This window comes from Podarcis liolepis (genome assembly GCF_965112155.1).
Source record: "Podarcis liolepis genome assembly, chromosome: 3".
NCBI classification, from domain to species: Eukaryota; Metazoa; Chordata; class Lepidosauria; order Squamata; family Lacertidae; genus Podarcis; species Podarcis liolepis.
This window is the reverse complement of record NC_139557.1, coordinates 124,239,208-124,265,711: the sequence shown is the minus strand read 5'-3', so window position 1 is coordinate 124,265,711 and position 26,504 is coordinate 124,239,208. Positions and strand designations below refer to the sequence as shown.

The following is a 26,504-nucleotide window of genomic DNA, read 5'->3' as shown; positions in this document are numbered from 1 at the left end:
CTTTTAGGTTGTGCTTATGTATTTGTGTGTTAATTGCAGCATTGGGTTAACCAATGTTAGAGAGAGATTCTGAGAATCCTCTCTTCCCACTCTGCTCCATCTATCATGGGTTTAACTTGATTGGCAGCTGGCTGTTCGAAAGTGCAGGTGATGCTTTCGTGGAACACTTCTGGGGTTCATTTGCCATGGGACATGCACATGGTCCTGGAACGTTTAGGGGTAGATATCAACTTCCTGTGTGCTTAACATGGTGCAAGCGCTCCTTGTTGACAGCTGGTAAAGCACACCAGGTCTGTCACTTGACTAGCTTGCCATTCAGAAATTATTTCAGCTGGCCTGTGACACAGATCTCCTGGGTTGGCTGAACAACTTGGGACTTCTGCACTTTACTACTCCTTGCTGGTATCCTACTGGCTTTGCAAGTGCACATGATATGGAGCTGTATCTAAGGTCTCTCTCTCTCTCTCTCTCTCTCTCTCTCTCTCTCACACACACACACACACACGAGAGAGAGAGATATAAAATATTAGAATGGATATTGAGCCTATTAAATGTGTTGCAGCAACTTTGAGAGAGACTGCCTGTGTGTATAAAAACCGTCCCGAGAGAGAATGTGATGAAATAGGATAGCTGTGCAGCCAAGAAGGAGCCATCTCCATATCCTTAATGTCCAGAGTGCCTGGCTGGAAAGAACAGTTCTTTCAACAGCAGCAGTGCTCCAGAGTTAACCACCAGGCAAACTGAATATCTGTGGGAGTTTGTGGTACTAAATTAAAGATACTGTGCAGTTGGATGTGATACATTTAAGGTCTTAAACTTCAGAAAGATGCTGTGGTCTTTTTTCAGCTTTGGGCATCCTGTATGGTCAAGGATTGATGTCTCCAAAATGCTCAGATCTGAATGTGCTCTTCCCGACTCAGTTCAGACAGTTTCCTAAACCTAATATAGGTGGCCATGGTTTAATATCCTGGTTTGTTTTAGCTAACCTGAATTGGTTGGAGCAAACCACAGTCCTTAAGAGTTGGCACTGGTTGGTGGATGCTTTCACTTTCCTCATATGCAAAGGAGGGAGAGTGGGAAGTGAGATTGCACAACCTGAGACTTTTTGCGACTCGTTCCCTGATCTTTCAGGCATTGGGAGATTCTCTGAATCAGACCAAAGTCTCAACAGCTGCAGCTCAACATCCGTCAGTATTCTTATTTTTCCTCTCTTGGTTTCCTTGCTCATATGACACTTTGTTCTGTAAGGTCCAGTGTTCTTTTCCAAGAAAAATAGGTGCTTGAACTCACCACAAAGTTGTTACAATAAATCGCTAGGCGACTCTGGTCAACCCTGAACAGATGCCAGTTTGACAACAGCTGCGTTTACTGCCTGTGGAGGTGCTAAAAACCATGGCAAGCTGATTGGGGGGGGGGTCGCCCCTGGTTCTTGTGCAGGTCAAATAAATGCTTCCCCAACTCCTTAGATTCGGATGGATGGCTAGGGCAGTTCAGAAGAGCCAGGCACAAACACCCATGTGTGAAATAGTAGAGACCTGGCTGGAAAGCTTAAGGAAAAGTGTAGACTTGTACACACTGGCCAGCTTCCGTTTTGACTTGAAATGTCCATTTGGGGCATAAAGGCAAGAAACGGGCAAGGGGAGATGCTGGCCCACAATGGCGCTCATCTGAGAGGAGCCAGAACTGTACTCCGGCTGAAAAAAAGCCCCGATAAGGTCAGATTGGGAAATGTGTGATCGCAGGCATCCTTGCGACTGCCCTCCGTGTTGCATGGGTATGGCTCTGTTTCATCCTGGTCCCAAATTGCTGCCAGCTCCAGCAATTCTGTGTGTGGTAGGAGGTAGAATGATAGAATCATAGAGTTGGAAGAGACCACAAGGGCCATCGAGTCCAACCCCCTGCCAAGCAGGAAACACCATCAGAGCACTCCTGACATATGGTTGTCAAGCCTCTGCTTAAAGACCTCCAAAGTAGGAGACCACCACACTCCTTGGCAGCAAATTCCACTGTCGAACAGCTCTTACTGTCAGGAAGTTCTTCCTAATGTTTAGGTGGAATCTTCTTTCTGGTAGTTTGGATCCATTGCTCCGTGTCCGCTTCTCTGGAGCAGCAGAAAACAACCTTTCTCCCTCCTCTATGTGACATCCTCTTATATATTTGAACATGGCTATCATATCACCCCTTAACCTCCTCTTCTCCAGGCTAAACATGCTTGGAGAAGGTAGAGGACACAGAATTTGCCAGGAACAGCCTTCTCACTGTTCTGTTTTCCTTTGCACTCCCTGCTACTCCCTGGCTGGATGTGAAGCAAGGCACCAGATCTGCTGCAGCAGCCAGTAAGTGGGGAATGGTCCTGGACACCAGAGTGGTTCAAACTCCTTGCCCAAGTTGCAAAAGGTTGGTTCAAACCTTGTCCTTGTCCTCTATTCATTCTGTTCAAAACAACTCTGGACACTTTTTTTCTGGCCTCCCAAAATAGCTAATCATTTACAGGAACAGGAATGATGATATTCAGAGATTATGATTCCTTTTAAAATGTATAAATCACATTTCACTCAGGCAGGCCGTGACCCCTTGAAGTACACTGTTTTGTTTTTTTACAGTGAATTCATCTTGTTTAACCGTCAGTAAATACCAACTGCCACCTCTCGCATCTCAAATCGTACAGGCACGGACAGTTGAGTTCCCTTTGGTGTCTTGAAAGGAAATTTTGGGATCAACCATCAAAATGGCGCAAAGAATGATAGCCCTTTGCAGCATACATTTTGTGAAATGTTGAAAGAGACTGTGGAAACCGAGAAATTGCTGTTAGCTCTTTTGGAGTGGAAGAATGGGAATACAAAAGGTGGAATTGTTGAAGAGGCCAAGATCTCTTTCTGATCACAGTGAAACTTGCATTTCAGTGCTTGCATTTACTTATCTTACAAGATCTGATTGAACCCTCTTGTTAAATTTAATGGGCAATATGGTATGTTAAATTATTCTCTGGATGATAAATTGCAGGATTTCTCATCCTCTGCTAGAGTGCAGAATAAACCAGCATTTAAATTTGGTTTTTGGGTTCATCAATAGAGCCCCTTAAATATTTTTTATTAAGTGGCATAAAAATTATAAATCTAAAACAACTGAAAGTTCTTGTCATGAAGAAAGGCACAGGTAGCATAAATCTAAATAAGATTTGTGTTGCTATATTTGACGGTCAGATACTATTTAGAAGTTACCTTGATATGTTTGAGCATTTTACCGTTCACTGCAAACTTGAACATTGATGTGGCAATATAGAAAATGTGACTAAGTCATTGGTTTCCCTTTCCAGATCTCTTAGTAATTAAGGGGGGAAGAGTTGTACAGTTTTGATGGAAAATAACCATTGAGGACACAACCCACCAGAGTAGTGAGAGTCACAACCAAGCCATTGCAATAAAAACTCTGGTCGTCCCCTCAGCCGAAACCCCCCACCAAGGGTTATTCTGTTTTATAGGAAGGGCACATGCCTCGCATGATCCCTGACCACTGGTCCTGCTAGCTAGGGATGATGGAAGTTGTAGTCCAAAAACAGCTGGAGACCCCAGTTTGGGAAACACTGATCTAGTCCAACCCCCCACAATTCAGGAATCTTTTGCCCAACATGGGGCTCCAACCCATGGCCCCGAGATTTAAGAGTCTCATCGTGTTCTACCAATTGATTGGTCATACCTGGGAGAGTTTGATGGACTCTTTGCCCCCAGTGTAAATATCGAAGCTGAATTGTTGCTAGAGGCATAGAACAAGCCTTTAGTGACTGTGCTGGGAGAGGAAGGAGTCTCTCTTCCAGTTTTCGTAATCTGAATTAATAGTGATTTTGAAGGGATCCCTATCCCTTTACTTGCAACGTTAGAAGTCTTGGCAAGGGTGTTACTTCATTGGCTGCTGCTGAGACCAATGCCAAGTGTGTTCAAGCTGAGCAGATAGCATTACAGTTTTTGTGACAAACTGTTAACTTTTCTAGCTCTTCACGCTAAGGTGACCTTGGCGCCTTTTGCTTTGCTTGAATGTTCTCGGGCCCTCCCTCTCTTGGCCATGGGAACCAATGCACCGTTGTCTGTGAGTGGTGTTCTTGGGCCCCGTGCAAAGCTTATCTCTTTCTGGAACGGTTCGTTGCAATTGTGCTTTTTGTTAAGACGTCTGCAAAAAGTGCTATATTGCGGCAGTAGCATCAGTCACGTTAAAAGTTCATAGAGGCGTCACCCTGCTTATGCGGGGGGTTACATTCTGGCCCCTGCACGCTTAAGTGAAATCATGCAAAGTGGGGAACACCCTCTTAAAAGCCTCTAAATGCCTATGTGTTCCTGATCTCCAGCTCTCTCTCCACACAACTCTCTGTTCAATTACAGTGGTACCTCAGGTGACATACGCTTCAGGTTATATACGCTTCAGGTTACAGACTCCGCTAACCCAGAAATAGTGCTTCAGGTTAAGAACTTTGCTTCAGGATGAGAACAGAAATTGTGCTGCGGCGGCGTGGCAGCAGCAGGACGGCCCCATTAGCTAAAGTGGTGCTTCAGGTTAAGAACAGTTTCAGGTTAAGAACAGACCTCCAGAACAAATTAAGTACTTAACCCCAGGTACCACTATAGAGTTGAAGCTGTGGCCCCGGCTGAAGCCCGGAGGACATATGGGAAAGCGGCAACTGCCCTACCCCGTACATCAGCTGTTAGGTGGGGAGGCTGAGCAGCCTAAAACAAAGCCCTTCTGTGCCTCAGGTCTTTTCGGGGCTTCCTCCACCCTCACTGAGGTCCTCTTTGGGTTCCTGGGAGGATCTCCTTGTGCGCAATGAGGACTCTTTAACTCTCTCCTGCCATTTCCTGTTAGGATTTTATTTATTTTATAAACGGCCTCGGTCCAGTATACCTGAAGGAGCGTCTCCATCCCCATCGTTCAGCCCGGACACTGAGGTCCAGCGCCGAGGGCCTTCTGGCGGTTCCCTCATTGCGAGAAGTAAGGTTACAGGGAACCAGGCAGAGGGCCTTCTCGGTAGTGGTGCCTGCCCTGTGGAGCGCCCTCCCAGCAGATGTGAAAGCAATAAACAACTATTTTACTTTTAAAAGTCATCTGAAGGCAGCCCTATTTAGGGAAGTTTTTAATGTTTGATGCTGTACTGTTTTTAATATTCAGTTGGAAACCGCCCAGAGTGGCTGGGGAAACCCAGCCAGATGGGCAGTGTATAAATAAAAAATTATTATTATTATTATTATTATTATTATTATTATTATTATTATTATTTATTAATAATTTCCCGGTGCCGCACATATGTGCGGTTGTGTGCGAGTAGAATGCCTGGAAGTGGGGAGATGCTTGCATTTCCACAGTAGAACAGTGAGTTAAATCCTATAGGTGCTGGAGGATCTGCAAAGTTTCAGGAAGATATTGATGGGCTATTCTGGACCACCAAATGCCTAAGCTGTTTGAGCATAAAAATGTGAGAAATGTCTTTGCGGATGAAATCTAAGGGCTGTCTCGTCCAGAAGTCTGTTCCCAGCAGTGGTCACCTAACAAAGGGACCCTGAGGAGGTGGAGACAGTGGACTCCTGTTCGCTTCTGGTTATCAGGTGCTGGAGACAAGCTACTCCTGAAGATGGAAGCTCTGCTCACAGCTATCAGGGAAAGTAACTGCGATCTTGAAAACTACCTCTGCCAGAGGTAACCTCACCCTTTGGATAATGAGTTCCATAAGTAATGCATCACTTGTGAAGAACTAGGTGGTGTTTCTTCTAGAGTGTGGTGCTTAATCCCACTGTGCCATATCTTGATTTATTTCCGTATTTTTAAAAAGCAGTGTACATCTTTCCCATTGTTGATGTTCGTAAAATCTCAGCAGCTCCCCAGCCTTCATTTTCTTAAATTACTCCTAAACAGGGTGGATTGGATTTAAATCAAATCGATTTAAATCACTAGCCAGTAAGACTTGATTTAAATCTTTTTTTTTTTACAGAAAGACTCATTCTTGCATATTTGCAACCAGATGAAGGTTTCATTTTTGGAATAATAAATTTTCTGAGTAGTTTTTACAATTATATAAAAAATGACTGATTTGGTTATACTATTAGAAATACATAGACAGATGATTATGAAATTATTGTGGTTTGGTAAGTTAACTGTTTATATTTGGACAGCTTTTCTGCCGTACTTTATTGGAAGGAGAAAAATAACCATTTCCTTAATAACAATTTAAACAATTTATTTAACTAAAACAATAACATTATAGCATATGTATCCATGTTTGTTAACTGATGTGGTTAAACGATTTTTGAAAAAAAACTTAGACTGAGTTTTAGCACACATGAAAAACTTAAAACAAATCCTTATTTCCTGATGAAAGGCCTTTGGACTATAATGTAACTTAAATAGAAAACTATATTTAGAAAGGTTTTTCCTCCAAAAGCATCCTTTATTTATTTATTTATTTATTTATTTATTTATTTATTTAAATCATTGATTTTTATCTACCCTAAAGCAAATTGTGGGCTGTTGTTGTTTTTTAAAAAAATTCCAGAAAGTATTAACTGTCACAGAAAAATGAAGCGCTGGAGAAATTTCCCACCCTCCCCTGAAGTTATTCCTGTGTCCTGAGAGCTGCTCCTCAGTGTGCCATCAGCACAGTGCCAGAAGTTTGAATGTGAAGGTTTGGTCAGAGGTCTCTGGGTGGTTGTTGCCCAGCTCTGGGGTGGCTTCTTAGGCATTTTGCTAAAGCTGGGAAGCCTGGAGGCCTCTCCTGTACAAACCCTGATTGGGCGTGCATTTAATGGCCAGTGATAAGTAACTCTTATTGATTTTAGAAACCAGGTTTATAGATTTATGCAAGTGGTTACCTTGAACCTCTGGCAGCAACAGTCTAGATTGCCGGCAGTAGTGAATGTGGCAGTGGACTTGGAAGCAGCTATTTTTACAGTAAGCGTGCATAGAATCAACCTAGAAACTCTGTTTTTCTTTGATTAATGCTCATGCTTCTTTGATGGACCCTGGGAGGAGAAAGAGATCTTGCCAAAGGTATCATATCCGTTAAGTCTCTCATGTTTAATTGTTTAAGGATAGTTTAATGTTTATCCTCCGTTTGGATTGACTCGCTAACATTGAGGGTTCTGTTGTGGAGTTCTTCTGAGATGTTCTGGGAAGGTATCTTCCTCTTGGCTGATTCTGTAAAGGGACATAGATGGGAGAATTCCAGTTTGAATCAGTTCTTCAAGTTGGGCGTCATCTGAATCGGGCCTTGAGGCAGCTTCTCCTGGAGGCAAATCTTGTTGCAGTTATTCTAGATGGGAGCTGTTTACTATGTTAGACCTGAAGTGAATGATAAGCGGGGCATTGTTTCAGCTGTGAATATTCTGTGTGGCTCGCAGTGTGTTTGGATTCATGTTGAGGTCTTGTTTTTTAGAGCTTGTTTCTGGAATGTTGTGACTCTGTGGAATGTTGTGATTCTGGGTGGACTAGATGACCCTAGGAGTCCCTTCCACTCTACAATTCCAATTTTATTTCCATGATTCCCCCCCCCCCCGCCGCCCATTATTCACTGAAGTGGGCAGAATAAAGTTAGATCAGCCTCCCCACTCATCCAGCGTTTGTACATGAGTGTGAAAATTGCCCCCTTTAAATTAGCCGGATCAAAAGTTGCTGCAGGGTTTTAAATTCTTTGGATCCTTTTTTAAAAAACTCCCAGATGACTGGGGACCCTGGGGAAAGGAGCTGGATCCAGGATCTGGGTTAGCCACCCCTGCCTTAGGTTAGTAATTTTTGCCCTCTTGGGGTGGAAGGCCATGTTTTGTCTATGATTCATCTTTCAGAATACTTCCTTTTTAATAGCACATATTTTTGTTTTGCTGACACATATGTGAGGGTAGACTGACCAGTCTTGCATGGGCTCTTGTTTTTCCTCCCTGGAATCCTCACAGCTCCCAGGGTCTAGCTTCTCAAAGCCAGAGTACCTGCTGAAGTCCCTTTAGGAGAACTAAAATGCTGAGCCAGTGGTCTCATGGCAGAACACATTCTGTCTTCTACCACACTTGGCCTAAACTGCCTCTTCAACATAGTTTGGAGCAACTGCACATAACATTGGCTATATGTCCAGACATGAGAATGACTCTGTTCTGTTCTGTTCAGAGTAAAGAATGAGTAAATGCCTTCCTGAGAAGACGTCCTTGTATCTGTTAGGCGTGGTTTGTGGTGTTCAAATAAACTTGTGCATCGCCCCAGAGCAGTGCTATAATTTGTGCTGTTTCAGTGGTGCCACGTAACAGTTCCGAAGATGGCATCTCAGTGGAGCTGATCTGCGTCTCTCTCTAGTCTGTACCATTGTTCTGCCTTAGGTTAGAGCTGGCCGGTTCTGCTTTTCCCCCAGGCCAGAATGCTTGGATCAGGGCTGCCAGCTGGCCTTCTTTGCAGTCCTAAGAGTCAGAGGCAGAAGAAGGAGTTAAAACTACAGGTAGGAACAGCCGGTTCCCTCTTGAACCATGCTTGAGAAACTGTGAAGGTGGGAGAAGAGTTTTAGGTCTGCGAAATACTTGCCAGCTTTCATGCTACTGGTGGTGTTGTAAGTATATTTAGTTTACACATTTCATTGGAAGCTATTTGGTGACATGTCAGTTGGACAGCACTGAAATCCCTTGTTGCCTTGCACCCAGTCCTGCAAATCTCTTCTATATCTTTCTTGTGAATGCATAGTGGCCCTGCTCTTTCTGCTAGGAAGAGCATAAGAAGAGCTTACTCCTGGATCAGGCCAGTGCCCCTTCTAGTCCAGCATCCTGTTCTCACAGTGGCCAGCCAGTTGCCTCTTCTGGGAAACCCTCAAGGAGGATATGAGCACCGCAGCAGCAGTCTGCCCACTGGCAATTCCCAGCAGTTGGTTTTCAGTAGCGTTCAGCCAGCCTTCTGGGCTTGGGTGCGGTTCAGAACAGATATGCTAGGTGTGGCATATGCAACTAAATACACATTGGATGACTCCAATTAACTCAAAATAAAAAAAAATTACTTCCAGTAGCACCTTAAAGACCAACTAAGTTAGTTCTTGGTATGAGCTTTCGTGTGCATGCACACTTCTTCAGATACACTGAAACAGAAGTTGCCAGATCCTTCTATATAGTGAGAAGGTGGGGAGAGGTATTACTCAGAAGGGTGGTGGGAATGGGAGATTGGCAGATAGCTGAGATGAGCCTGTTGACGACTCTTAACAACTGCAATAGGTCTACAGGAAAAGGCAAGGGGTGAGAAGGTGAAAGATGGCTTAGTCATGTATAATGTCATCTCCCATTCCCACCACCCTTCTGAGTAATACCCCTCCCCACCTTCTCACTATATAGAAGGATCTGGCAACTTCTGTTTCAGTGTATCTGAAGAAGTGTGCATGCACACGAAAGCTTATACCAAGAACTAACTTAGTTGGTCTTTAAGGTGCTACTGGAAGGAATTTTTTTATTTTGAATTTATTTTAGTTTAACACGGCTACCTATCTGTAACTGGATCCAATTAACTCATACTTGTACTAGACCCGATGAAATCAACAAGCTTAACTTCCTAAGTCCATTGGTTGTGTTGGGGTCTATTCTGAGTATCACTAATGTTGGATATCACTCAATAACTTCCCTTGCTAGCATCTAGATGGAAAAATCTGCAGAAACCTTCTTATCCTATATCTGTGGCTGTCTCTGTGCATAATTTAGAGAAGATGAGTGTTTTCTAAGATGTCACGTCTGAGACGGTTGCATTGTCCCCAGTACCAGCTAGTTAGAGGATCATTATTCCATTAGTTGCTTCCTCCAGCTTTTTCTTCTTCTTGGTACTGAAAAGCATTGGGTGACTGGTGCATCTTCTTCAGGTAGTAGCTGTGTGTGAGGCCTTAGTAATAAAGGTGACCCTTCTGCTCTTGTAGAAATACCTGTTCAGCAAAGACAGTATGGCCTAGTGGTTAGAGCAGGGGTTGGCAGCCTAAGGCCCATGGGCACAAGTGGCCCATGGGGGTGGTTTACCGGCCCACGAGCCGAGCTACCTGCTTGGCTAGTCCCCACACGCTGTGCTAAACCGGTGCGGTGCAGGAACTCATTTTTGCGGCGCCAAAAATCACGTCTGCACAGATGCAGACACCGGTTATCACGTTTGCACAGATGCCAGAAATAATGGGTGCGCGATCCGGCCCACGGAGGGGGCTCCGCGGCTTTGAACTGGCCCAGGCAAGGTAAGCCTTACCGACCCCTGGGTTAGAGTGTAGAAAAATCATAATGTTGTCGACCAAAAACATCTGCAGTTTTCAAGTCTGGAAGGAGGGAAACGTTTGGGAACCAGTGATCGAGTTTCTTGTAGCTCAACCCTGCAGTCTCCCCCTCCACACACAGTAGAGCAGGCACAACGAAAAATCCGCCAAGTTGGAGGACAGAAGTAATCTAATTTTACTTAGGTGCTGTGAAGAAGACTGCAGAAACAAAAAGAATGCAATGCCAATCCCTAGCTGAGTTGTCTCCAGATTTTATGCAGACATAGGGCTGGGGAAAGTGGGCCCTCCCCACTGCCCCAAAAAATCACCTTTGTGTTTGCTAGCAAAACTAGTGAAGGTTGGTTGTGACACTGTTGCTACTGTGTTTGTAGAAAGAGAAATGAGGGTCACGTGAGGTGGTTCTCAAGGCTTTGGAGACATTCATTTAGGCTTGATCTGGAAGGAACTCATGTTAGGCGTCCTTTATTCTATAGGTGTGCGATGCTGTGAGGAAGAGCAATAAGTTGCTGTTGTTCTGCAGAGATTACTGGCAACTAAGGGGTGTCGCTCCTGTTCAGGGTTCCAGCAGCCAGAGGGTCCCTTTCAGGAAACTCCATCCCTTTCCTTCCTGCCTTCTCTCCCACCTCTCAGGTGGGCCACCAGCAGGCTCTGTTCTTGGGAATTCCCCCTTAGTGTTCCTTCTGAATATATGTTTTTGTGGTGCTATAAGTGTCAGGGTCAGCGTGAGTCTCCTGCTGCCCCCCTCTTGTGCACAAGGACCGGCACAGAAATGTTGCTATGCATCCTTACTTCCTAGCCCGGCTGCCTCATTGGCACACAGTGTGTGCATGTGCACACTTCCTGCTCTCCTAACGACAGTGCAGAATCCCTTGAATTGTGCATGAGCTGCTCCTGAACGTCATGTAGTGATTCATATTTTCTGAAACCCTGTAAGTTTGATTGAGACTTGAGACGAAGTTGGTCTTGGTTTGGAGCAGGGGTGAGTGAGCGTATTGGAATGGCAGTTCAGCTTGTGACTGCCTGCTCTGGATTTCCAACTCCTAAGAGACTGCGATCTGCTGACAGAATAAAAAGCTGGCAGTGATCTACCCCTTTGGGTGGCGGTTCAGGGAAAAGATGCTGAGTTTTTTTAGGGAGGAAAGTCTCGGTTTTTTAGGGATTCAGGCCAAAGATGCTGAGCTTTTTGGGGGGAGAATGGGGGAAAGTTGCTCATCAAAATACAAACAATCAGCCTCAGGGAGAAAACTCCGTCTTCTGTTCTATAGATCATTCATGAATGGAGGGTGGGGTGAGGGGGCGTAATAATAATGGTGATAATAATTATAATTATAATTTATTTATTCCCCACCCATCTGGCTAGGTTTCCCCAGCCACTCTGGACGGCTTCCAACACAATATTAAAATACAGTAATGCATCAAACATTAAAAGCTTCCCTAAACAGGGCTGCCTTCAGATGTCTTCTAAAAGTCTGGTAGTTGTTGTTCTCTTTGACATCTGGTGGCGTTCCACAGGGCGGGTGCCACTACCAAGAAGGCCCTCTGCCTGGTTCCCTGTAACTTGGCTTCTTGCAGTGAGGGAACCGCCAGAAGGCCCTTGGCGCTGGATCTCAGTGTCCGGGCAGAACGATGGGGGTGGAGACGCTCCTTCAGGTCTACTGGGCTGAGGCCGTTTAGGGCTTTGAAGGTCAGCACCAACACTTTGAATTGTGCTCGGAAACGTACTGGGAGCCAATGTAGGTCTTTCAAGACCGGTGTTATGTGGTCTTGGTGGCCGCTCTACCAAAACCTCCTGGGGATCTACCAGTAGATCACGATCGACCTGTTGGACATCCTTGGTTTAGGTCATAGAATCTTAGAGTTGGAAGGGACCCCAAGGATCCTCTAGACCCTACAATCCAGGAATCTCAACTCACGCATCCATGACAGGTGTCCATCCTACCTGTGTCCCAGTGATGCTGTTTCACTTCCAGTGTTCAGTTTGTTGCTTGCAATAGAGGTGGAGGAACTCCCATTTTGGTCCAAGAAAGAAAGAAAAAACCCCACCTCTGGTTCCTCCTTCCACCAGCAGTTGCTTGGCTACAACAGCAGCTGCTTCATCAAGTTGTAGCAGAGGGAAGATGGGAAGCTGAGTTGCAGCATCAGCTCAATAATTTTCCACTTCTCCTCCTCCTCTCCTTGAACTCTGCTTTGCTTCCTCTGGTTATTGCAAGGACTCTGTGGACACAGTGCCCCAGTTGCCCTTTCCCTCCAGCCTTCCCAACCCCCTGTTCCTTTTGTCATCACGCCCTTTAGGTTGCAAGGCTGAAGGCAGGGGCTGTCTTGACTCATCTCTGTAAGCCACTTGGGGAGCTGAACACTTGGCTGGGTGAAAGTCCTCCAGGTGAAATCAAAGGGAAACATGGACTTAATTCCAGTTCAGCTTAAAATTGTTTCCATGACGTGTATTTCATACTAACTTCAGTAAACATGTCTGAAGTTATGAAACATTTCCTAGAGGATATGTTAGCTGTCTCCACTTAAAAGCTTACATTTTGGGCGGGGCATAAATAATAAATTATTATTATTATATGTAAAAGGTATCTTCACATGCTGGACTTCCCATATTGAGATGGCCCTGGACTTGTTTTCCATAGTATGAAAGTTTGTTTGCCTTGATGACGCTTCTGTTGCTGCTCCAAGATCATGTTTCAGTTCATTAAGATTTCACAATATTTTATCTATTCCCAGTAACCGCTGTGCTCATATGAGTGTAGCTTTGACATTTGCTCGTAGTGCTCTCAGATTTTGAGAAGGTTCAAGTTTTGGTTTAAGACCAATGTGGGCATTTTTCTAACAGAAAGCTTTTGCAAAGTCTTGTGTTGGCTGTAATTCTGGATTGTAGGCAGGGTACTGTGGGAGAGCTGAAGTAAGCATAACTATAGTGCTCCTGACTTAGGTTCATCTCTCATGATGCCACATGTCGAATGATGAATGCCAGGCCCTTAATCCTGGTACCGGACTGGGATGTAGCCGCTGCATCCCACACCCTTGTGAGCGGAACATATACGTTCCTTTTGAACACATATAATTATTGATTGTTATCATTATTAAACCACCCTTTTATAGAAGTTCTCAAACAGCATATGCACAAATCTTTTTGTGGGTGCTTTGCAAGTCTATTTGGACAGCAGGCAGATTGTCAGTTAACATTACAGTGCTGTGCTTAAATGGAAATATGAATTGCATGAGAAATTGGTGACTTCCTTTGTTTACCATTTTTAAAAATTAATGTTGATGAAACTTTAAGATAATCCCGGAGAGGCAGAGGAACAGAATGAATGAGATTGACCTCAGATTGAAAATACTAAAATAGGACAAACCTTTTGTTTCCTCTTCTCCTTTCCAACCTTTTGTTCTGAGCCTGCAAAGCAGCTTACAGTAAATTAAATACACCCACCTACAGTGGTGCCCCGCAAGACGAATGCCTCGCAAGATGGAAAACTCGCTAGACGAAAGAGTTTTCCGTTTTGGAGGTGCTTTGCAAAACGAATTTCCTATGGGCTTGCTTCGCAAGACGACAATGTCTTGCGAGTTCCTGCTGGTTTTTTTCCCCTTCCCCCCCTTTTTCTAAGCTGCTTATCAGCTGATCCGATCAGCAGATAAGCCGCTAAAAGGCGCTAATCCGCTAATCCATCAATGGGCTTGCTTCGCAAGACGAGAAAACCGCTAGACGAAGAGAATCACAGAACGGATTTTTTTCGTCTTGTGAGGCACCACTGTATAATGAACATAATAACAGAGCAGAAACTGTGAAAACTTTCAGATTAACTCTCAACAAACGATACAGAAGAAAGTCAGTATAATCAGAAAATTAGGAAAAGTCAGCCATGAATCAGAACCCCAAAGACTCTAAAAAGAAGGGCCTTTTGCTCTTCCTCAGAAGGACTGCAGTTCAAGAGAGACCATGTGCCTTAGCTTCGGACCTTGGTGTTACCTGGGCTGCCTGTGGCCCTGTTTACACATGTTCAGAAACTCACGTCTTACGGAAGTATTCACAGAGGGAGAGTCTTTATGTCCTGTATTAAATTTCTTTCCCAGCCCCAGGGTGGGTCACATAATAAATCAAAAACGCATACGTAACTGTCAGGTTGCATAAACTAACATTCCGCAACAGAGCACCTTAACTGTCTGTTTGACAGCACAGCAAAGAATAAAAATAAAAAATACAGACCACACCTCCTCATATGCCTTATGAAAAGCCTGGGTGAAGAGACTTCACCTACTCTTTAATCCGGAAGTTGCTGTGTGCTATAGGTGTTATTGAACTGCACTTACGCACAGCTTAATGACTTGGAGGAATCTGCAAAAGGACAGCTCAGTTTCAGTATAACTTGGAATAAACTACAGGCACTAGTGAGATGGCTTTGTAGCTTGACGCACCAAATGCCATGTTAGCAGGAATGGCCAGGAGATTGGCTAAAATGTAAGGTTACTTGTAGGCTATATGGACTGGTGATTTGTGGCAGGTATAGAAGCAAGGTGTCAAGATTTCCCATAGTGGGGGTTGGGGGGTTTGATGGTGGATTTGCCATAACTGCACTTTTCAATATAGTTTTTCTGGGCATGTCATGACTTCTGTTGTTTCTTTTATATTTTAGGGATAGATTTCAAGATCAAAACAGTTGAATTGCAAGGAAAGAAGATCAAACTGCAGATATGGTAAGTGGTACATCAGAATTTGTGTGGGGGGGTTATGTTGATGCGAAAAAGGGGGTGAGATGCTTTGGCAATGTCAAGATGTGCTCTGTGACTCTCATAGCTACAGTGAAAAGGGTCGATTAGCCAGACAGTATGTAACATAAATAACATTCAGTATGTGCCCTGTGACTAATTGAGGAAGACAACACAACGAGAAGAGATCAGCCACAGCAGGGAGAGAGAGACCTGCAAACAGGACTGGAGGAAAGCTGAATGATCTTGCAACTAAGGCATTTGCAGGCAATTCTTCTGCAGCCCCAAAGTCTGCCTTTGACCTAAACAGACAAACATTTGGTGCAGCTTCCTTGCATCCTGTCCACAGGCAGGTTTATACGTAAGCACTTGCCTGGTCATCATACGCGAGTCAGTGGTCTGAAAGACGGAGGTTAAAGCACTCTGTTCTTCCTCCACCCCTGGCCTAGAAATGCCTTGGGTTGCTCAAGGAGAGACGGCCCCAGAGCTAAGCCAGCATAGGTGGGCACAGCGGACCTGCCGTTAGGAATTCCCATGGCTGTGCTTGCCAGGTTTCCTACGAAGCATTACAGCTGGGTGATGAAATTCTGCTGTGGTGAGTTGGGGCCTTTATTGTCATGCTGTCTGGTGAAGGTGTCTGTTGGGCAGAGGGCGGTGGGGAAGTATCCTGTGTGGATTCAAATGGTAATGAGGGTTAGGGCTGGTTTTCGACATCACGATATATCACCAGCTAAACATCGCAATATACTGATATACCACAGTGTCTGAAATAAAGGATGGAGCTATGTCAAGGCTTTGGCTGGTTTCCAGAATGCGGCAGCTAGACTGGTGACTGGGAGCAGCCGCTGAGACCATATAACACCGGTCTTGAAAGACCTACACTGGTTCCCAGTACGTTTCCAAGCACAATTCAAAGTGTTGGTGCTGACCTTTAAAGCCCTAAACAGCCTCAGTCCAGTATACCTGAAGGAGCGTCTCCACCTCCATTGTTCTGCCTGGACACTGAGGTCCAGCGCAGAGGGCCTTCTGGCGGTTCCCTCATTGCGAGAAGCCAAGTTACAGGGAACCAGGCAGAGGGCCTTCTCAGTAGTGGCACCCACCCTGTGGAACGCCCTTCCACCAGATGTCAAAGAGAAAAATAACTACCAAACTTTTAGATGGCATCTGTAGGCAGCCCTGTTTAGGGAAGCTTTTAATGTTTAATAGGTTATTGTATTTTAGTGTTCTGTTGGAAGCCGCCCAGAGAGGCTGGGGAAGCCCAGCCAGATGGGCGGGGTATAAATAACAAACTATTATTATTATTATTATTATTATTATTCACGGTTTTTGCAGAGTGCTTGCACACACATCATATATTGCCAGGTCAAAAATCATGAAACCAGTATCACAATATGGACTTGAAACCGGTTTTGAATGATATATCGCCCAGCCCTAACACATATCATGATTTGTGATATATTGCCAGTTCAAAAATCACAAAGCGGGTATCATGAAACCGATATTGCTTCTCCAAAGGGGAGCCACTGGGTGTCTTCAAGGGCAGTAGAGCATCGAGTGCTGAAGGCCCTTTGTGGCCCCATTCTGTGCTTGCCCCTTGGAGCTTGGCTGCTGCTGCTGCATGTTTCTCTCCTTCTCTCCACAGGGACACAGCAGGGCAGGAACGGTTTCACACCATCACCACCTCCTACTACCGAGGTGCCATGGGAATCATGCTAGTGTATGACATCACCAATGCCAAAAGCTTTGAAAACATCAGCAAATGGCTCAGAAACATAGATGAGGTGAGTCGTGGGGGGGGGGGGACCCTAATGCTGCCCATTTTGAGAGCTCGGGGGGGGGGGCAAAAAGTCACCCTCGGGAGAGCAGGGCAGGGTAGGTTTGCCTCAACAGAAAGTGCTTATGTTAAGAACGCAAGGAAAGCCTGCTGGAAGTGGAGCGTGACCCTCCTGCCTAGTAGCCTCCGATAGCCATCTCCTCCTCCTCCTGTGAAGTACCATGCAGCTCTCCCTCAGCACAGACAGGGCTGGCTTCTTTCCTGATACGCAGAATCAGCCCAGTGGGGCAAGATTTGATGCCTAGGTGCCTTCACGTGGCCCCACTCTCTGGAAGCAGCCTCCCATTCAGATCTGGGAGTTGGCACCTGAAGGCCTCCTTCCCCTTCATTGGATTCACGGCCTTGGACCCTCGTACGTACGGGACCGCCTCTCCCGGTATGCCCCACGGAGAGCCTCAAGGTCCATAAACAGCAACACCCTAGAGGTCCCGGGCCCTAAGGAAGTCAGATTAGCCTCAACCAGAGCCAGGGCCTTGTCAACACTGGCCCCGGCCTGGTGGAACGCTCTGCCTCATGAGACCAGGGCCCTGCAGGATCTGATTTCTTTCCGCAGGGCCTGTAAGACAGAGTTGTTCCACCTGGCCTTTGGCTTGGAATCAACTTGATCCCCTCCCCCTCTTTCCTTTCTCCTCCTGTGATGGAACTCCTATTTGGGGAATTGCCTGGCTTCTTTCTGGCCCACGTAGGACCAGTCTGGATAGTTGGCCTTGGTGAAGATTTGACGTTTTCATCCCCAAAAAGTTTTTGATTTGAGTTTCTACTGAAATGAGGCTGCATTTTAATGTTGTACTTAATCTTGTTTTTAAGTTGTATTTCAATCAATTGTTTTTATACCTGGTGTTAGCTGCCCTGAGCCTGGTCTTGGCTGGGGAGGGTGGGGTATAAATAAAATTTATTTATTTATTTATTTATTTATTTATTATTATTTATTGGGCACATCAGAGCATGAGCTTGAGAGGTAGGGCAGAGGGGGTTGGGGAAATGGACTTCTGGGCTACTGTCTAGCATTGTAACAAATAAACTCTTTTTTTATGCTGTTTTGATAAAGTGAACCACCTTGAGTAGACTGTCCTCAGAAAGGTAGCAGGGAAATTATTTTAGAAACAAAGCACTAAATGGAGCAAACGGACATAAAATAGCAGTGTTTTCTCTCCCTATTTTCAAGACATTGGCCTTCTTAAATAATACATTTATTCTTATTACTCTTCATAATAATAACTGGATTGGCCACTCTCCATTACTGCTGCCTTGCAGGGGGTTGGACTACAGCTCTGCCATTCTATTATTCTGTGTTACAACCATTTGAAGCAGATGATGTTCACAGGAGTAGGGTGGGTCCTACATCTCAGGTGTCAAGGCCCAGGGGATAGAGGTGCACCTTCAGCATTCGCCAAAAGTTTTAGAACAGGCTATGAGTTCTAAAGGTGACCCCAGCCAGTGTTCTGACCACTGCGCTTCAGACCTGTTGAAGTTTCTGATCCGTCCTCAAGGGCAGCCCCACGTAGAGCGCATGCAGTAATCTAATATGGAAGCCGAATCACACAACAACCCATCCTTTATGATTGCATGGTTCTCCCAGATACTGTTCTATGTGACAGGCCACTCTCGATGGCGTAGCTAGGTCAGCCTTGCTTTCTGGAGGGAGTAGGAGCAATGCCGTGAAGACGAACTTAACGGTGCTCTTCTTTGGTTCCGCCCTCTAGCATGCCAACGAAGATGTGGAGAGGATGCTGCTAGGTAACAAGTGTGACATGGATGACAAGAGGGTGGTGCCCAAAGCAAAAGGCGAACAGGTGAGTGGCAGTTCCGCTGGACTCTGCAGGTGGCAAAGAGCAGGAGGAGGAGGAGGAGGAGGAGACCCCTGGGCTTGGAGCCACCTATGGGCAGCTGTCACCAGGTGGTCTGCCTTCAGGGTGGAGGTCTGTGGCTAATCTGCATCAGACACAGATTTCCACAGGCCCAGGCCACTTACCGTATTTTTCGCTCCATAAGACACACTTTTCCCCTCCTAAAAAGTAAGGGGAAGTGTGTGTGCGTCTTATGGAGCGAATGCAGGCGGGAGGCTCTGCTCAGCGCTCCCTTTAAAGAGCCGTGTGGAGCGTGTGTCTTGGGGGCTTTTCCGCGAGGAGGGAGAAGGGGCTGCCCTCTGTCCCTTCCCCCAGCAACAGCCACTGCCAGGCTCTGCTCAGCGCTCTCTCGTAAGGGCTCCCTTTCGTCCCTCATCCCTCTTTGCTGGGAAGCCAGCAGAAGAGGCGCTGCGCAGCTGTTGCTCTTGCTCTGCTGGCTTCTCAGCGAAGAAGCGGGAGGAGGGACGGAAGAGTTTGAAGCAAGAAAAGCGAGAGCCGCTTACATGCTCTGCGCAGAATATTCCCCCCCCCCCTCTAAAAACTAGGTGTGTCTTTACAGAGCGAAAAATACGGTAACTTGTGTTGCAAACCCCGTTAGCGTTTCTTACACTGAGTTGTCCTTTCGTTACGCCCAAACACACAGGCCAGTCTTTGAAAAGCTTTGCGAATGTTCCTGTCTGTCTCCTCTTCCCCACCCCTTCAAAGCAGAGAATCCCCGGCTTCCGGAGGGAGCTCAGGGTTACCCCAAGTGGTCATGAGTTGCCTGTGGACCAACATTTCGTCCTGCAGGCTAGGGCTGTGAGTCACCTTAAGTGAACTAGCCCAGTCTTAAAAGCTGAGCATCCTCTTCTCCTAGGGGCCACCTGAGTGTCCTCTCCGCACATCCTCACGGTGGTTCGACCTCGGCTCAGAGACGGAGCTCCTTGGCTGGATTAGTTTTGTCTCTTTCTAAATTTTAGCAGGCAAAGCCACCCAGGCTGGAAGAGGCCTCTGCTCACCACACTGACCTCACTTGAGCATCCAGCAGACATGCCATATGTCTCAAATGTTTTATGTTCTTGCATGTAAACCTCTTTGGGAACATTCCTGTCCTGCCTTGTCATTTTTTTATTGCTGAGGTTGAAGGATCTCTTCTCACTGCTGTGGGGGGTGTTTGGGCAGCAGGACAGAGCTAGCCGCCCATTTCTGATACGCAGCAGTGAAGCATTTGCCATCCTCACAGGTTTGTTTGTTTTCCCCTTTTTTCCTAGATTGCAAGGGAGCACGGTATTAGGTTTTTTGAAACTAGCGCAAAAGCAAATATTAACATTGAGAAGGCATTCCTCACGTTAGCAGAAGACATTCTTCGAAAGGTAACAGCGGGCTTGGTTGCTGGGTGGGAGGTGGGGCAGGAGCTGAACAGGACAACGGGAACTGGACTGAGAGCCATTGAGGCTCAGTGGCACAAATGGGCCCCCAATTTGTGCTTCCCCTTCCCTCCTCCCCGACTTTTGCCTAGAGCTGCAATATCGGCCTCTTGAGCCTGGATAGCTCATTGGATTCAAGTGTGGTGGTGCCAAGATGGCAAGTTCAGTCCCCGTAAGAGACAGCTGCATATTCCTGCCTTGCAGGGGGGAGGACTAGATCCTCAGAGTCCCTTCCAATTCTGTGATTCCTTTCCCCAGGTATAATAGCCTGCGGGGAGAGGGGAGGGGAGGGACACAATCCAGAGTCGCTATAGAAATCAGTGTGTGGCTAAATACCATGCATGTTGGTGCAGGAAAGCAAGGAAGAGCTGCTTTATTTCAAGTCAGGCTCCTGGTCCATTGAGATCAGTACTGTCTGCCCTGACTGGCAGCAGTGACTCTCCAGGGTTTCAGGTGTGGCCTCTGATAGGCTTACCTGGAGATGCTGCTGGCTGCACCTGGGACCTTCGCTCTGCCAGGGAGCCATGACCCTTCCTAGGCCCATAACGTAACGTACCCTGAGAACAAGCTCGTTGCCCATTAAGAGTTTCCCTAAACTTGGGGTCTCCAGATGCTTTTGGACTACAATTCTCATCATCCCTGACCACTGGCCTTGCTAGCTAGGGGTGATGGAAGTTGTAGTCCAAAAGAGTTTGGGAAACCTTCATTTGAACCCTGGTCGCTGTGCTGTTGATGTTCACTGGCTGAAGGAGCATTGCAATTCTGACTTAACCCCTGTCTTGCCACTTTGTTGCAGACCCCTGTAAAAGAGCCCAACAGTGAAAATGTAGATATCAGCAGTGGAGGTGGCGTGACGGGATGGAAGAGCAAGTGCTGCTGAACGTGCTCCCTCCTCGCCAAGCGCCATCTTCTTCCTCCTCCTCCTCCTCTTCTTCTTGCTGTGGAATAAACCACTTTGCCCATTTTTAACCTTAAAAAAAAATTTTTTTTTTGTTCCTCATCTTAACATGGCCCCACTCTTCCTTTGTTCTTCTGTTTCGGGAGAACTCGCTGACGATAATTTTTCTGGAAACTGTATTAAAATCATGTCTGACTCTTTTTTTCTTTTAATGTACCAGCTCAACTCGGCGTCACATCCTGGTTGTATTATAGCCCAGTCTTAACATTAAAACTTAGAGCAAATCATTTCAGCTCCTTCTGCAAATTGTACAAGAATAAAACTTAGCATTAACAGTTTATTTTGTACAGCAGTGGGGTTTTGTTAATGAATTCTGTGCTTAAGTCACCATATTTGCATCGGCAAAAAAAAAAAAAAAAAATCCATTCGCCTTGAGTATGTAAATGGGGTTTTATTATTTTGTCCTGTGCCTTATGTGGAAAGGAACTTTGGTTCTCCCCCTCCCCCTTTTTTCCTTCTTCACCTCTTCCTGCTCTGACGGAAGCAGGACAGGAGAGTCCCCCCCCCACTTGACTCCGCCACATTTAAACTATCAAACTCTCCTGTGATGACTTTACTGTGATTGATGTAGTGAATTGAGGACAAGGGGGTTAGAGCAAGAGATTCCAGTCTGCTTGGGGTCTCCTTCCCTGGGGAGGGAAAGGGGGGGGGCTTTAAATGCTGACCAGTTCCTGCTGCCATTTTCTTTCTCTCTGCCAATTTCATCCTTATTTCCTTTCTCTCTCTTTTTCGCTTGCATGCCGGTTTTATTTTATTTTTTTTATTTTATGGTGTGATGTGTTAAGAGACGGCAACACAGTACGTTTGCCAAATTTAATTCGAAGCACTGATCACGGATTCTAGCTTTCTGAGGTAAAACGTGAAGTATCTACTAACCTTTGTCTAGCAAACGTCAGGCCCGCTACTATCCCCCCCCCTCCTGCGTAGTTATTGGGGTTTATGGTAATAATGGAAGAATTAATTGCATGCACTAGTTTCCTATGGAGGATGGTGATGATGATGTGGCTGTTGTTGATCTTTATGTATGACTCTGCCAGGCGGTTCACGAATCCACAGCCCTCAACACAGACTTGGTTCTCTTTGCTGCTCCAGGCAGGTGACTCGGTAGCCTAGTACATATTTAAGACGGGTGGGGGTGGGGGGAAGGGGGCAGGTGAGTCGATTGGTCGCACCCCTAGGATGCTCTCCTTCTGTGTTTGAGTTCTTCACAATAAAAAACATCCCTTGTTTACAACCCTGGGCAATTGTAACTTCTTTCAACGGACGCGGAAGGACGACGAACAAACGCAGCACCTCCTCTCTTCCTTTTCCCCCTTTTGCACGAGCAAACGGGCGCACGCTCTGCTTTTGGGTTCCCCTCGGGGCAGGACTTCCTTGCCTCTTGCTCCAGCTCTTCCGCAGAGATGTTGACGGGGCGCCCGCGTGGAGAGGGGGGGTTCCTTTGCTTCGGGCAGAGCCGGGGTCGGGACGAGAGCTGGTTTCTCTTGAGGCGTGTGCTGCGCGGGGTGCCTTACTGGGACTGCCTTCTCCCCACCGCCAAGCCTGCCTGCGAACCCACCGCAGGAGGGGCCTCTTGCAGCACAGCCTCTCCTGCGGCCCCCTCCTCTCCCCCCAACCCAGGGGTGCTCCAGAGGTTGGCTTGAGGATCAACTTGTTGCCCTTGTTTTTAGGAAACTTCCTCTACTAATTAAATCAGCTGGTGATGCTGATTTTAATTTTTAATTAAAACCACACACTCACACACGAAAAGTGTTTGGAACTCTTGCCTTGCTCTGGTGTTCCCTGCGTAGGAACTGTCCTTTCTCATTCTCTCTCTCTCTCTCGCTTTCTCTCCTGTGTCGAGCAGTCTGTCTCTTCCCGCGCTTGTTAACCTCTCCCAGCTGAGTGGCTGTTGAAGCAAAGGCAAAATAACTGGGTGACTTGAGGGGACAAAAAACAAAACAAAAAACCAGTGCCGTTTTTTGTTCCTTGCGTAATGGTGTTACTGATTAGTGTTGTAAATAGAAAATGGCTGGCTACCTTTTCAGAGCTGCACTTTCTAACGTTACCAAGAGAGAGAAAAAAGGGAATGTGGAGTCTGCATCGAAATCCTTTTTTGTATAACCTTTGTTTAAAAACGTGCGCTTTTTTTATTTGCTTCCTGGGCCTGGCCCTCCTGTATGAGTCTCTTTGAGATCCTTTGTAAAAGCTGTGTTCATGAAGCACCAAGCAGTTAAAAAACAAAACAGTCCACTCTCTGGTACTACTAGCTAAAAATTCATATTCTACTTAACAAGTTAAATAAACTGAAATATTTCTAGCTGGTCTATTTCTATTCATGTTGACAAGTGTGATGTGGGTTTTGTATGTTTTCAGAGTATTTCCTGTAACAGCAGAAGGCCGCCCCCTCTCCCTCCCTCCTGGCTTGGAGTGTGGAACCCCTTTTGGCCGCCCCTTTTGCCGGGGGCAACTCTCCACCTCTCACTGCCCAGCCATGCCTTGGAAGGGTGCAGCTTCTTCCCATGATCCAGGTGAAGCAGCCCTTCTCCAACCTTGCGCCCTCCAGGACCCCCCCCAGCAGTTTGCTCTGAGGGTGGTGCTTTGCAGTGCCTTCTCTTCGCCCAAGCACTCCCCTTAGTGATGGCAACACCTGGTCGCACTCCATCCACGGAGCCGCCTTCGTCCCAGAAGCTGAATCCAATCCACAGAGCCACCAGAATCTGGGCTTTGCAGGGAGATGGCTGGATCACCCGCCTTTCCTCAAAGTGGCACTGCGCAGTTCTCTTCCTCCCCGTTTTATCCTCACAACAACCCTGTGGGGTAGGTTAGCCTGGCAAGCTGCCTGGCTCAAGGTCGCCCAGCGAGCTTCATGGCTGAGCAGATATTTGAACCCTGTCCTCTCAGACCCCAGTCCAAGACTAACCACTACAGTGTACTGGCTCTTTGTTCTCTCTGCCTTGCAGCTGGTGGGTCGTTCCCCCTTCCTCCTTTTGCTGGTGAAGCTCTTGGGGCTTGACCCTCGATGGGCAGGAGCAGCAGGTCTACTGATGGAACAGGGGCCGCAAGGCCAGCACCATCCCTGGCTTGTGAGGCTCCATCAAGGCCATGCTAGCATCTTCTGCCCTCCTCCTCCTCCTGGTTCCCGGCATCTTGCTCGGCTTGCCTCCCTGGCTTACGGGAAGCTCTTCCCCTGGCCCTCTCCGGTTTAGTCACTTTTACAGATCTGCCCCAGAGTCCCCCGTGCAGGACCAGAACAGGAGATGGCAGCTGGCATTCCTGCATTTGGCAAACAACAGGACCTCCCGGTAGTCCCTGCGTTGCACCAAAATCTCCTGCTTGGCTGGGGAACGCAGCTACTGGGACTACTTTCATTGATAAATGTGCACATAAGCTATGCGCTGCCACTGCATACAGAAGAAATGTTGAAAAAAAACCAAAATCATATTGCTTACATCTGTGGTTTCCAAACTTTGGGCAGCTGCTCCTTTGGTTCCATAAACTCCTCCCCAATGCCCCCCTACAGTAACAACAGATTGCACGTTTATTCAAAATTCTGTTAAAACTATTTAGTTTAATTCAGCCAAATGGACAGACTTGATCCAGTGATGGCAGCTTTTCAAAATCCAAGAGTCACTGACACCTCCAGCCCCCCTGCCTCCTGCTTTCCTCTTAAGAGCCCCCCTAGGTAATCCCTTTGCCCCCCCCCCCGGAAGCACTGCCCCCCACTTTGAGAACCCCTGACCTACACAGCAAACTTTTTGACTTTATAACTGGTCTCCCTACTCTATATGCTTCCTTGAAGCTTCCAGTAAGCTTTGGATAAATTAAGTTGAGCAGGCCACTTTTGTCACCCACTCAGTCTTGTTAGTATTTTAGGGGTTGATTTCCAACATCTCCCATTCGCAGTGTGAAGGTATGTCATTAACTGGGTATTTGTACCTGGGGGTGAGGTTTTCAATGTAAAATCAGTGACTCTAGTTCTAAAGGAAGCGGCTGGAATGTTTCAGGATTTTGCAGCTTTTCTCCAGGCACAGTTGCAGCCCTGCGGGGAATACCTGCAAGAAAAAATCCATTTACCTTCCTGTTGTGCCTGATCCCATTTTCTCATCCAGCACACACCTGTCCACACCTGTCACCTGCCATGCAACAGCATTTACAACATTGTTCATACCTGTGCTACTGACATTTCCGTGGGAAAGTTGGAAGAGGCACCTCCATGTGAGACTTCCAGCTAGCAAATGGTTTTTGACCTATTGAGGCATTCTGGATTAATTGTAGTTTCTGGATCACTTTCAAAGGTAGCCCCACATAGAGCACATGGCAGTAGTCCAAGTGAGAGATAACCAGAACATGCACCACTCTGGCGAGACAGTCCGTGGGCAGGGAGGGTCTCATCCTTCGTACCACATGGAGCTGGGAGACAGCTGCCCTGGACACAGATTTGACCTGTGCCTCCATGGACAGCTGTGAGTCCAAAATGACTCCCGGCTGCACACTTGGTCCTTTGGGGGCACAGTTGCCCCATTCAGGACCAGGAAGTCCCCCACACCTGATGGCTCCTTGTCTCCCTAAAACAGTTATTCTGTCTTGTCAGGAATCAGGATTCAACCTCAATCCATTAACTGCCATCTATCCTCCATCTCCAGACACTCACACAGGACGTTCACCTCCCTCGCTGGTTCCGATTCAAATGAGAGGTTTAAACCATGAAGGTTTAACAGGCAGCGAGTTCCAAAGTGTAGGTGCTGCCACAATAAACTACTGAGCTTACAGGTGTGGGGTGAGTATTACGTGGTGCCTGTAGTCGTGCCCATTCCACTGATCAAAGCGGTCTAGTGGGCACATTTGGGGTAAGGGGATCTCGTAAGTAAACTGGTCCTAAGTTGTTATATGCTAACAGCAACGCCTTGAACCTGTCCTGGTTGCAAATCAGCAGCCAGGTTTTCTATGCTGACAAGGCCTCTTAGCAATGCATTACCTGCAGCTTTTGGATCAAGCACGAGGGAGGCCCTGCAGAGAGCGCGTTGCAGCAATCTTAAATGCAGTAGTCAAAATAAAAAAATTCCTTCCAGTAGCACCTTAAAGACCAACTAAGTTAGTTCTTGGTATGAGCTTTCGTGTGCATGCACACTTCTTCAGATACACTGAAACAGAAATTCCCAGATCCTTTTATATAGTGAGAAGGTGGTGAATTGCAACTCATTACCAAACTTAAAACCATGGAGAGACCTGGTCTGAACAAAGACATTGGATTCTTGTCTCATTATACATGACTAAGCCATTTCTCACCTTCTCACCCCTTGCCTTTTCCTGTAAGACCTATTGCAGTCGTTAAGAGTCGTCAACAGGCTCATCTCAGCTATCTGCCAATCTCCCATTCCCACCACCCTTCTGAGTAATACCCCTCCCCACCTTCTCACTATATAGAAGGATCTGGCAACTTCTGTTTCAGTGTATCTGAAGAAGTGTGCATGCACATGAAAGCTCATACCAAGAACTAACTTAGTTGGTCTTTAAGGTGCTACTGGAAGGA

The 26,504-nt window shown here is 46.5% G+C and overlaps 1 protein-coding gene across 1 annotated transcript in view; it reads left to right on the top strand.

Moving 5' to 3' along the window:
* The window catches only part of RAB10 (RAB10, member RAS oncogene family), a 28,352-nt gene extending 5,061 nt beyond the window's left edge, over positions 1 to 23,291 (top strand). The window contains exons 2-6 of the mRNA XM_083494886.1: positions 14,875 to 14,935; positions 16,590 to 16,728; positions 18,485 to 18,574; positions 19,879 to 19,980; positions 20,831 to 23,291. Of these exons, the coding sequence (XP_083351012.1) occupies positions 14,875 to 14,935; positions 16,590 to 16,728; positions 18,485 to 18,574; positions 19,879 to 19,980; positions 20,831 to 20,914 (476 nt within the window). The 3' untranslated portion in view covers positions 20,915 to 23,291. The remainder of the gene's footprint in view (positions 1 to 14,874; positions 14,936 to 16,589; positions 16,729 to 18,484; positions 18,575 to 19,878; positions 19,981 to 20,830) is intronic.
* Positions 23,292 to 26,504: the final 3,213 nt, after the last annotated feature.